General features: G+C 41.9%; 1 protein-coding gene across 2 annotated transcripts in view; it reads right to left on the reverse strand.

The window, feature by feature from the left end:
* Nucleotides 1–7,043: 7,043 nt before the first annotated feature.
* The window catches only part of LOC133413735 (spindlin-Z-like), a 33,355-nt gene continuing 27,699 nt past the window's right edge, over nt 7,044–12,699 (reverse strand). For both annotated transcript variants that reach the window (XM_061698471.1, XM_061698470.1), the window contains one exon: nt 7,044–10,906. In XM_061698471.1, coding sequence (XP_061554455.1) covers nt 10,707–10,906 — 200 coding nt within the window. In that variant the 3' untranslated portion in view covers nt 7,044–10,706. The remainder of the gene's footprint in view (nt 10,907–12,699) is intronic.

Below are 12,699 nucleotides of genomic sequence, written 5' to 3' on the forward strand. Positions count from 1 at the left end.
ACATATATTCACAAAAAACACAAAAATATTTTACCTTACGCCAGTCATGCCCAAAGTCCGGCCCCCGGGCCAAATCCGGCCCGTGTTCATATTTCCACTGGCCTGAAGCCTCTGTCATAAAACCAATAATATGTGGCCCGGCAGTACAAAATACACACGCAATTTTATATTTCACCACAGGATGGCAGTAAACTTGTGGCTGAACTCTCGCGGGGCCGTTTTGCGCATGATCTGTTTTTTGCCCATTTCTAAAATGGCAACTGGAAGTAAGAAAAGGAAAGTTGATAGCGAGGGCCGACGTTTCCAGGACAAATGGAAGTCTGAATATTTTTTCACTGAGTTTCGAAACAACTGCGTCTGCCTAATTTGCCAAGTCTGTGGCTGTGTTCAAGGAGTTCAATATAAAGAGGCACGACCAGACGGAACATGCTAATTACGACAAGCTAACTGGGAACGAACGCAGTGAAAAATGGAAGCAACTGGAAGCTGGTTTAACGGCACAGCTACACTTTTTCACAAGAGCCAGTGAGTCGAATGAAAATACAATATTCTGATTCTGAATAAAGGCAAGCTATGAGGTGGCAACGCTGATTGCCAAGCACTGCAAACCTTTTACTGAGGGTGAATTTATTAAAGACTGTGTGATGAAAATGGTGGAGAAAATTTGTCCTGAGAAAAAGCAACAGTTCGCCAATGTTTTCCTGGCTCGTAGCACTGTGTCACGAAGGATCGAAGAAGTTTCTTCTGATATTAAGAGACAGTTGGACGCAGAAGGAGTGGAGTTTGAATTTTTTTCGTGAGTCTGTGACGAAAGCACGGATGCATCCGACAGCGCTGTTACTGATTTTCTTTTTTGAGAGGAGTGGACAGTGAAATGAACGTGCGTGAAGAGCTACTTGACCTCCAGAGCCTTAAGGACCAAACAAGAGGGAAAGATTTATTTGCTTCTGTTTGTTCCGCCGTACATGACATAAAATTAAAGTGGAATAAAATCACGGGGATTATTACGGATGGCGCACCTCCCATGGTTGGCGAGCACAGTGGATTATCAACCCTAGTGTGTCACAAAGTAAGCGAAGAAGGAGGTAAAGCTGTAAAACTCCATTGTATTATTCACCAAAAAGTTCTATGTGCCAAACCGTTTCCGTGGATCTCAGTGACGTTCCAGCCCACCTGCAGCTGGAGCTCATTGAGCTGCAGTGTGACACAGAGTGTCGCAGCCGGTTCCAACAACTCCCTCGTCAACTTTTACCAGCAGCTGGATAAAGACAGGTTCCAAGAGATTCGTTCATTTGCTAAGAAAATGTTGAGCTTGTTTGGCTCGACATACTTGTGTGAGAAGACATTCTCAGTCATGAACATGAATAAGAACCGTGCGAGGACAAGACTAAGTGACTCCCACCTGCGTGACACCTTTCGCATTAAAACCACCGCTTTTGAGCCAGACCTGCCCCATTTACTCCAGTCGAGATCTCAGTATCACCCTTCACATTAATGCAAACATGTTGTTTGTTGATTCTGATGAATAAAGTTTGAGTTTGAGTCAAATTTCATAAAAACTTTATTTTGCATTTCATTAATTTTTATTTTAACCTTCATTTATCCAGGTCAGGCAGTTATAAGATCTACCTATCAGCAGACAGCATAGTAAAACAGTAAAATAAAAATACAAAAAAGCATTCCCCTCGCCGGTAGCATGTAAAATTAATGCTGGCCCGCATGACCATTTTTTTACGGCAATTTGGCCCCTGAGCCAAAAAGTTTGGGCACCCCTGCCTTACGCAGATCAGGGTGCCACCAAAAGCGCAGCTTGTACAGCATTGACACATAACTCTCATGTGCCGGGGCATGTGCTTCCTCAACTACTAACCAAATGAACTTTCCTGTAGTTACGACCAGTCTCCTAGGGCCTCTCGTCGGGCCAAATCACAGCTTCTCCTTGTCGTCATACTCAGCATCTTTCTTTTGCCACTCACGTTTGTCTTCCTCTGGCGTCGCCTTTTGGAGGTCGCGCTACATCAACTGTTACAGCAGGGTGAAAGTCAATCAACTGATCCTGTTTAACAACATATTTTCCTTCAGCATCCATTTGATTAGCCTGCTACTTTTTTTTCTTTCTTTAAGCCGCGGCATCAGCCGCACCATTAATAAATAGTAATACTCTGACCTTCAGATAACTCTGAACTCTGTGCCCTGCACATGGCCAGCAGTTCTGCAGCTTGAACGGAGGGTTTCACAAAATCATTTGTGGACCAAAGCGTTTGGAATTCAGAATTAGGGTCTCCACGATGTCTTCAGCGGCCTCTTGTTTACAGGGATACTACGGCACGTTAACAAAAGCAGTCTGGTCTACATCGAATGTTACCGGAGTCACGGATGCAAATAGACCCCGATCTGCAGGCCCCTCGAACCACAGTGAGTCCGTCAGCGAATTCAACAGCTGTGCGGCGTCCTCATGGTCCGAGAGCGCTCTGCCATAAAATCGCGCCAAAGTCACATGCTCCAATATTCCCCGTCCACCATGGCACCCTGAATACAAAAACATTCAGTACGAGGAGAGTACAACACATTGAGTATTTGACCTTGTTGCCAATCATTTGCCAAATGGCATTTCCTTACCTTGGGTCCCAGTTCTCAGGCTTCACGACCTAGTGCAAGTGCAAGTGAAATGTGTGGAAAAGATGTCGAACTCATCATAAACCACTCTCTCTGCTCTGGCGTCAAGTTGGAGGCAGCTGCCACACCTTGCTTCCCTATGTAAAACCTGTACTATTGAGCATCCAGTTTTCATCCTGTATTGACTCAAAGGCTTCTCTGTAAACCAAATCGTCATTTACAGTGTGAGATGGAGGGGATCAATCGGAGGGCTGTAGGAGGCAAGAAAGTCTTCCACCGCAGGAAGGCCGAGTAGACGCCGCCTCCCGCCTTTGTTTCTGGTTTAAGTCGTGCCCAATATATGTCAGCGGTCGCTTCTGAAAGTTCATCTTGCACTGTGTTCCATCCAGCGGACAATTTTCCACTCTCAGTTCATCACGGTCCCATCTGCGAACCGTATTGTCAGTCCGTCCGGGCTGCAATGGATGGTAGGCCTGGTTTTGATAAGCAGATCTCTGCCCATCAGATTCACTGGAGCCCCCCCCCCCACTTTCATCAGGACAAACTGATGTTCATATGTCTGTCCAGCAATTTCAATCTTTAATGGTGTCGAAATCGGCAGACTCATGGGCACTCCTGCAAAGCTCATTAAGGTGGTCGTCTTCCCTTGGCGGGGATAAGAGGCTCTGCCTTTCCTCCGTCCCCTGCCTCCGGGCTCATTGGGTTTTCGAACCAGTCCTCATCGCAGTAGTACTGGCTAGATGGCTGTTGCTGCTGTGGAGCCTGCTGCAGATGCTGTTGCCAGGGTGCCAGGCCATGTCCACCTCTCCCGCGTGGAGCTCTGTAGCCTCCTCTCTGAGGTGGGGCCTCCAGTATTTGGACAGATAAGACAGGGTTACATCCCTCCCGTTTAAGGGAGGCAAATGTTATTTATAGAATTGCTTTTCTTGACACATTGCCAGCTGAAGTTAGGACTGAACCTATTAAAGACCCTGACCTCATGAAAGGGGGAGATAGCTACTTTAATCGTCATGTGTGTCACCATTTGTCGACAGACAACACAAATCATCAGACGAGGTAAAGGACATGCAGGAACAACTCTGGTCTCTGTTGCATCAGTGGGGGAGCAGTACATTGCAGATATCAGTGTCCATACTGACCACAGTTGAAGCATGCTTGGTCCGGTGGAGGTCGGCGAGCGCTTCCCCTGCCCCCGTTGGTGTATCCCGTCACGACTCCCGCCTCGTCCCCTCGTTTGACCCCTGCACCATCCACATCTGCATTTCTGCTTCCATTTTTATTTTTATTTTTTTGTTTGTTTGTTGTCAATGGCCACTTTTGGCCATTGACTGGGCCAACTGCAACTTCAAAAGTTGTTCCTGCATGTCCTTTACCTCGTCTGATGATTTGTGTTGTCTGTCGACAAATGGTGACACACATGACGATTAAAGTAGCTATGTCCCCCTTTCTGAGAACTTGGACCCATGAGAGATTTGAAGTCTGGGTGTTTCGTCACCGTCGGGTAGGAGTGCGGGAACATGTCATGGAAGACCGCAAACACTGGAGGAACAAAAGGGGCAAATAAAATTTCAGGTTGGACATTATTCAAACGAGACCGTGTCAAAACATTATCCATTTAATGAACCGAAATGCAACAGGCGCGAATCAATCTCTCTACGTCAGCACACGCCAGGCTCATGCTGTCCGTCAACTTTTTCAGCACCTGGATCCACATTTCACCGCCAGCAGCCAGTCCGGGCACCCGTTTCTGTAAAAACTCAAAATCTTTTAAAGACAATTCTTGGTATATTAACCCACCTTTTTGAATGGTGGGCTTGTGTGGAATTGATGGGAGTTTTATTTCCCCTCTACAATTGGTCTGTCATTTGAGCAGTTCCCTCGGATAAAGGGAAGTCACTGGGCGGCCGCTTTTGGGAAGGTCCGTAATTGGATTTAGTGGGGGAATTTGCTGGTCTTTCTGGTAATCACTCCGATTCATATCGCATTCATTACTTCTACACTCGACTGTCCAATACACACCCCAGGGTTTTGGTGGCACACTCATCTTATTTAAATCGTTTTTTGGGGGTCCCAAAATCCCCAACGTCTACTGAAACGTTACAATTTGAAACTGTGTCCGATTTCAAGTCAGTCTACGACGGGACGAGTAGGTACCTCGTTACCCTACTTTTTCCCAGGATCTCATTATCCTGGTCGGTCAGGAACCTCGTTACCCTGACTTCCTATAAACACAACAATAAGAACACAACGTCCTACTAATTATTGACAATGAAACAACTGTACCACAAGTCTCCCAAATTTCACAATTTCCAATGTGCAGAATTCGTGATTTAATCAAACAGGTTTCCGCTCATCTTTATCTGTCGGTGCACCGGAGAGATTGCAGTCCAATTGAATCCCTGTCCACTCCTCTGTCTTTTTATCTAATGGCCTTCCAGGATCACGTCGGGGTCACCATTTGAAGGAACCTGCATTTTATAATCACCTATTACTCACAAGATTCCATGCATGTTCGTTTTCGTGAAAGAACTATAATTATAACGACGTGTTAAAAGTCAACCAATTTATTCCTGACAGAGGAGTCTATACATTTTACAGAGCTCTGGGTCAACAGCCACGCTTATGCTAGGCTTAGCAGTGACAGCGCAGACTGAACAAAGCTATATGTTATTGCCCCCAACTTATACAATGTTTAAAAGAGGAAGTATGGAATCGCTGTCGTCTGATTGGTCCATGGTCCCATCTGACGTCCTCATTGCTTTGCAGAATGATGGCCATTTGCTCCTAGCTCCAGGCATGGTCTTCTCATGTTTACAGCAATCCCCCCCCCGACATCTGTTCTTTGTGGCCTCCACATGTACCCTGCTGGGAGCTTTCCTGCAGCACACTCCCACACCCTTATCTGATTTCCATTTTATACTTTCTGCAATAAACACCCTTGTTTACCCCCAGACCAGTTACACAATTAAACCCTTTAGTTTTAAGGTTTATTTAAAACAAAAGTTTTGTTTAAGCCTGTCCTCTTCCTGTCAGCCATTTTGGACATGACGTAATTGTTGGAGGCCCATCAGAAGCAGAGAGCAAGTGTGATTGAATTTCTTCCTTTGGAAGGTGAACCACCACTAAACATTTTCAAAAGGTTGACAAAATGTTTATGAGGTTTGGGTTACATCAATGCTGACTCTAGACAGGTGGTGTCACAATTTGGCCTGCAGGATTAATTTGAAAGTGAAAAATTACAAAAGACATTGTGGTGGTGAGGACTACAGATAATTTTGAGAATTATTATGCTCCTGTAAAAGAATGGAATGGTAATAATTGCTAGGTCTTCATAAATTGATTCAATTTTAAAGTGCAATGCTATATTTTACTGTTCCAAATACATGTGACTTAAAGTTTTGTGCCTTAAAATACAATTACTGTGATCAGTTACTATGCACATTGTAGATGACTAAGAAATCAGGTTGTTTTGTAAAATGATTAAAAATAAAATTAATTAAAGATTTTCCAAATATATTTGATTTGTTTTGCATTCTAACAAAGGGCAGAACTTTTTATTTATTATTATAGCCGTTGTGGTAAACTTTTAGTGGTCCTGTCCCTTTGACATTAAATTAGGCTTTATGTGGCCGCTGAACTACAATGACATACCTGCTCTACGAGCTTCTCTAATCAGTGTCTCAATCCTAGCACTATTTCCAGGATTAACTGCTGAAGATGGTCTGCTGTTCCTTTGCTTGTCATGGAGGTCACTCCAAGCAGGCTCTTTTTTCTCCCGCCTTTGATCCTGGACTCCCACTTTCTGACTGCTATAACCTACTGCAGCTTCCCCATTCACATTTTGCAGACAATATTCCCCAACTTCAACCTCCCACCGCCCACCCCCCACCCCACCTCCAGCAGGACAAATGTTAAGTGCTACACAGGCAGGTCTGTGAAGGCATGGATGGAGGACCACCAGCTCAAAAGTCTTCCAAGCCAGCCAAATCTCCAGACCCAAACCCCACTAATAACCTCTGGAATGAGAACATATTACATCGCAATGATTAAATACAAGACTGCAGACATGTCATTAGGTTATTAAGCATCCAATCAGACTGCTCTGATGTCATCCTCATACTTCAGTTCCTTGTGGCCATATGGGCATATTTGCATGGTATGTGGATTACTACGTATGCTATGACGTATTTGCAATCAAGTCCTCGGTGCAGTTGTTTGGCCTTTCAGTTTAACCACAGCAGCAATTAATTTCAATGTATTTATTTTATAGTCCATTATGTGTTCCATTTCACATACGCCACCAATGTAATTGATGGCAACATAATGAAAATTATTCAAAAGGAAACTAAGACAAGGACAACCATTCCGTTCTGCTGTCCACCGACAGAGCACCGTACTGGAAAGAACAAAAATCACTGCTTTGCATGAACAATAAAAATTAACATACATGTTTAATCATACAAAAACAAACAATTACAAGGCAGGATGATAGAAAAAGCCATGTCATTCCGACATCAACAAGAAGAATCAGTAATTGCAAAATGAACCGATTGCTTTGGACACAACTTTACACAACTGTGTTGTCGCCACTCACCAACTAAAACAGTGCATGTTGAGATGATCATTATTCTCTGTAGGGAAAAACATTCTATATGCACATACATGTCTTGGGAGAGTGTTTCTTTTTGGTGCAGTTATGAATAATAGGTGTCATCTTTCTGCTTTGACAACTATCTGCATCACAGGAAGTACACAAACTGAAGGTTTGACATTTGGATCTCATCTGTACATGCATTCAACCAAGATATCTCATTGGCTCAAGTCTTCTTTCCCTCACATTTTATTCTGCAGTATACATTTTAGATGAGAGAACATTCATTCATCTTCCGTTCCGCTAATCCTCACTAGGGCAGGCTGGAGCCTATCCCGGCAATCTTCGGGCGAGAGGCGGGGTACACCCTGAACTGGTTGCCAGCCAATCGCAGGGCACATAGAAACAAACAACCATTCGCGCACACATTCACACCTAATGGCAATTTAGAGTCCCCAATCAACCTACCGAGAAAACATTTTATTTATTTTTTAACCTAAAAACATATCCCAAAATGATATATAGAATGTTAGGTTGATTTGTTTAGAAATTACAGAGCAAACAATTATTCAGACTCTTAGTTTGAGACTTTCATGAATGATTGACAGATGTACAAAAACTGTTGTCTGTGTTATGGGAAACCTTCAGTTGTGAGTAAACAAAATAAAATGGAAAGAAACATTCCCTGGTGGATCATTGTGTCACATACTTTACATAATACAAACAACTACTGTCTCTACCACATCCATGGTGTGGAACTGACCAAAAAACATCACACCAACATTACTAAGTCTTCTTTTCCATGTTGTGAATTAAAAGAAACTGAAAGACTTAAGGCGGCACGCTGGACGACTGGTTAGAGCCCCGCCTGTGTGGAGTTTGCATGTTCTCCCCGTGCCTGCGTGGGTTTTCTCCGGGCACTCCGGTTTCCTCCCACATCCCAAAAACATGCATGGTAGGTTAATTGACAACTCTAAATTGCCCGTAGGTGTTAATGTGAGTGCAAATGGTTGTTTGTTTCTATGTGCCCTGCGATTGGCTGGAAACCAGTTCAGGGTGTAACCCGCCTCCTGCTCGATGTTAGCTGGGATAGGCTCCAGCACACCCTAGTGAGGAGAAGCGGCTGAGAAAATGGACGGCTGGATGGATTTCAAAACTGCATTGTATGTTTACTTGGGTAATCTATGACATTTACATTTGTTTGATGATCGTAAACCATAAAGTGGGAAAACTATGCAAAAAAATAGAATTTGAGAAGTGGACAATATTTTTTTCACAGCACTGTGTTTCTAGTTTAAATGCAGTGATGAACACGAGGAATTACATTACTCAAAAACATTTACACTCAACTTCTTTCATTCAACTGTCATTGACTGTCCCAGAAAATATTGGTTGTTTTATCTTTTTTAACCACTTCCTTGGGATTTAAGGTGCAACAAAAATATTTTCCCTTGAATTTTAACACCAATAATGCATAACTGTCTTCAAACATGTTTAACTGGAGGAAGCGCAGGTATAATAATAATCACAGTATCATAATAATAAGTGTGTGTAAGTCACAAACTACACTACACAAAGACGTTTTGTTTTGTTTCTGTTAAACTCCATCGAAGTTTCAGCAAGTACACAAAAGCATATGCAAAGGCTTAAGTGAAATCATAACAAACACAGTTTGCAAGACTTTAAAAAAATGCACATTAAGAAGCAGTTTGGCAATATAAAATCAGAAAAAAAAAATCTTTTTTTTTTAAATCACAGTTTTTATCTGCAGACATCTTGAGAGTTCCATCAATCTTGAATAAATGTTCAGTTGTGAAATGGTCTTTTTCTTTTCTTTTCTTTGCCTTTTTGTCAATGTCTCTTGCTTTGTTCTGTACAAAACCCTGCTTTTGTTGTTTGGGATACCATCAGTTTTGATCTTATCAATATTCATCCTTAACTTTACAAAAAATGTCCTGTCCCTTTGCGTTTGACAAACTAGGAAATTGGCCCACTAGCCAACTTAACAATCGCTGGTAGACAAAAGCCCATTTCTGACAGTAAAGCGCAATTAAATATATTTTAAAAGTCCCATATTTTGGCTATTTAGACGTTCATAGAGTCACTCTAACATGGACTTAGTATAAAAGTGTTAATTTCATTTCAAAAACCATACAGGTTTTGTCATACGAGTGTCCGACAGCTACTTCCATTTGACCCAGTCTTGTATCTGCTTTGTCCATATTTGGCTAAAACTGCCCCATTTCCTCTGATTGGTTGTCTCCATGTAGAAGACCCACTTGTGTGAGCACACGTGTTTGTTATGTTGACAGCGCTGGCTCGGACCGGAGAGGTAGGTGGAGATCTTAGCTAGCGACGTAGATAATCTTGAGAAATTCGAATGACCTGATTTCAGGCCTCTCGGCAGAAAAACGTCTGCAACTCAGGAATGTGTGGACGATTTGAATTCATATTTCACATGTTTACTGAGGCACTGTAGAGCCAATATTACATCCCAAATAGTAGAAAAAGTGGGTTTGGCAAAATACCGGACCTCTAAATGAATCATACCTACATCCAAATTATACTTTTTTTGAGACTGCTCAAATCTAATAATGCTTGAAGGTCAAATGATATCTTGAAATGATGGGATGATCGGTGCAAATAAGGATTATATAAATATTCAAAACTAAAGAAAAAGACAAATCCAACATTTTAACAACGGTTAATAAAATTTAAAATTAAAACAATGGATTGTTTTACCATTAGGTGGCACTGTTGCGTGCATACAAATGCTTCTTTCAAAAGAGTGACATCGGTAACATGGAAGCGCAAAGGGCTTTGAAAATAAAGACTGGACTTACAGTATCTTTTTTTCGGACTTTGATTACACATATCAATTCTCAACAATGTATAAAGTTGAATTAGAAACAAAAGTAGTTAACATTGTTTCAGGCTCGGTATACCACGATTCAGATGTGTGTTCTTTTCGTGGCCTTCAAATTATAAAAGTAAATAATAGATGTGACGGACAAGGATGAGGATGTCTTTTTTTGTGTCAAGATTCTGAAATAATACAAGCTGCATGTCCTCTTATTCGGAGTATGAGGTCTATTTTTTCATTGCCTTTTACACTAACCAGCACTGGCAAATTGTGGCTTCTTGTAGCTTGTTAGTTAACAAAGAAATACCTACCATGTTGCTACATTGCTACCTACCTAACCATTATGGAAATCAATGGCGTTCTACAAGTACAATGACTTGGTTTCTCAATCACATTGTTTTTCGAAGTACTAGTTAAGTCTGAATTACATACTGTAAGTTGACATAATTGCTGACTTGGTCTGCTGTCTTTTCATCTACTTTTCACAGTATACAATAACATTATGGTTTTAAAAGGGCTGTAGTCGTTAAGGGTCTGCAGAGCAAGTACTGGATTGGGTGTGTTTCAGATGTGTCAACATGTGTCTCGTGTTTTGTTTCTGTCCTGGGAGAAGGGGCCCAGGATGTCTGCAATGTCTTATGAAGTTTTGACCAGGTCATAGACATAAATGAGATGGTCGTCATCGAACTTGATGAAGTATACAGAAGGCTTGGCCTCCACTTGATGGATGACCATGCCTGTTCGTTTGCCTCCGTCCTCTTTGGCATACTCCACCTGTTTGCCCACCAGACTGTCCACCACCTCACCTGGTTCCCTCTCAGCTGGGACACTGTCATCTACAGATAGAAGGAATGACAAACAATAGGTAAGACAAACAGACTGCTCACATGTCCTCACAATCATCTGGCAGGAAGTGAGAACATACTGTATAGAACTGGTGTCAAAGATACGGATCGTGGGCCAAAACCAGACCGGTAGGGGGTAGATTCCAGCCCGCGGGATGAATTTGAAAGTGAAAAAATACATAGGACATTTTGGTGATGGGGGTTAAGGATCATTTGGAGAATTTCTATGCTCACGTAGAAAATTGAATGGTCATAATGTTTTGGGTCATAATAAGTTTATTACATTTTAAATACTCTTCTTTTCAGTTCCAAATACCTATGACTGAAAGTTTTGTGTCTTTAAATACAATCCCTGTGATCAGTTATTATGCACACATATAGATGACGAACAAGCTACATTTTATGAAAAAAAAATCTGATATTGTTTTGTAAACATTTTTTTTAAAAATTAAGTCACTAAATCTAACTATTTTTCTAATGTACTTTTTTGTTTTGTTTTGCATTAAAACAAATGGGGAAACTTATTGTTATTAATAATAATATACATATATTATATACATATATACTGTATATATATATATATATATATATATATATATATATATACATACACACATATAGTGGGTACAGAAAGTATTCAGAGCCTCTTAAATTTTTCACTCTGTTATATTGCAGCCATTTACTAAAATCAGTTATTTTTTTTCCTCATTTATGTACACACAGCACCCCATATTGACAGAAAACAATGGAATTGTTTAATTATTTGCAGATCTATTAAAAAAGAAAAACTGAAATTTCACACAGCCATAAGTATTCAGACCTTTTGCTGTGACACTCATATATTTAACTCAGGTGCTGTCCATTTCTGGCAAGGCACAAATCTGACCAAGGTTACAAAAAACTTACTGATGCACTTAAGGTTCCTCAGAGCACAGTGGCCTCTATAATCCTTAAATGGAAGATTTTTGGGACTGGCCAAACTGAGCAATCGGGGGAGAAGAGCCTTGGTGAGAGAGGAAAAGAAGAACCAAAGATCACTGTGGCTGAGCTCCAGAGAGGGGAGTGGGTGAAAGTTCTAGAAAGTCAACCATCATTGCAGCTCTCCACCAGTCGGGCCTTTATGGCAGAGTGGCCCGACGGAAGCCTCTCCTCAGTGCAAGACACATGAAAGTTTGCTAAAAAAACACCCGAAGGACTCCAAGATGGTGAGAAATAAGATTATTTGGTCTGATGAGACGAAGATGGAACTTTTTGGCCTGAATTCTAAGCGGTGTGGAGAAAACCAGGCACTGCTCATCACATGTCCAATACAGTCCCATCTGCCAACATCCCCCGGACTCACAGCTGTGGTGTCCTTGAGCAAGACACTTATACCCCGAAACGCTCCCCGGGCGCTTCAGCTGCCCCCTGCTCCAGTGTGTTTCACTAACGTGTATATGTTCACTGTGATGGGTAAAATGCAGAGAACAAATTTCGTGTGCATGCATGCATGTTCATGACAATAAAAAGTAATTCCTCTTCTTCTTCATCAACAGTGAAGCATGGTGGTGGCAGCATCATGCTGTGGGAGGGTTTTTCAGCTGCAGGGACAAGGCGACTGGTTGCAATCGAAGAAAAGATGAATGCGGCCCAGTACAGGGATATCCTGGACAAAAACCTTCTCCAGAGTGCTCTGGACCTCAGACTGGGCTGAAGGTTCACCTTCCAACAAGATTCCCAAGCACACAGCTAAAATAACAAAGGAGTGGCTTCAGAACAACTCTGTGACTGTTCTTGAATGGCCC

This window comes from Phycodurus eques, chromosome 15, assembly GCF_024500275.1.
Source record: "Phycodurus eques isolate BA_2022a chromosome 15, UOR_Pequ_1.1, whole genome shotgun sequence".
Taxonomy (NCBI): Eukaryota; Metazoa; Chordata; class Actinopteri; order Syngnathiformes; family Syngnathidae; genus Phycodurus; species Phycodurus eques.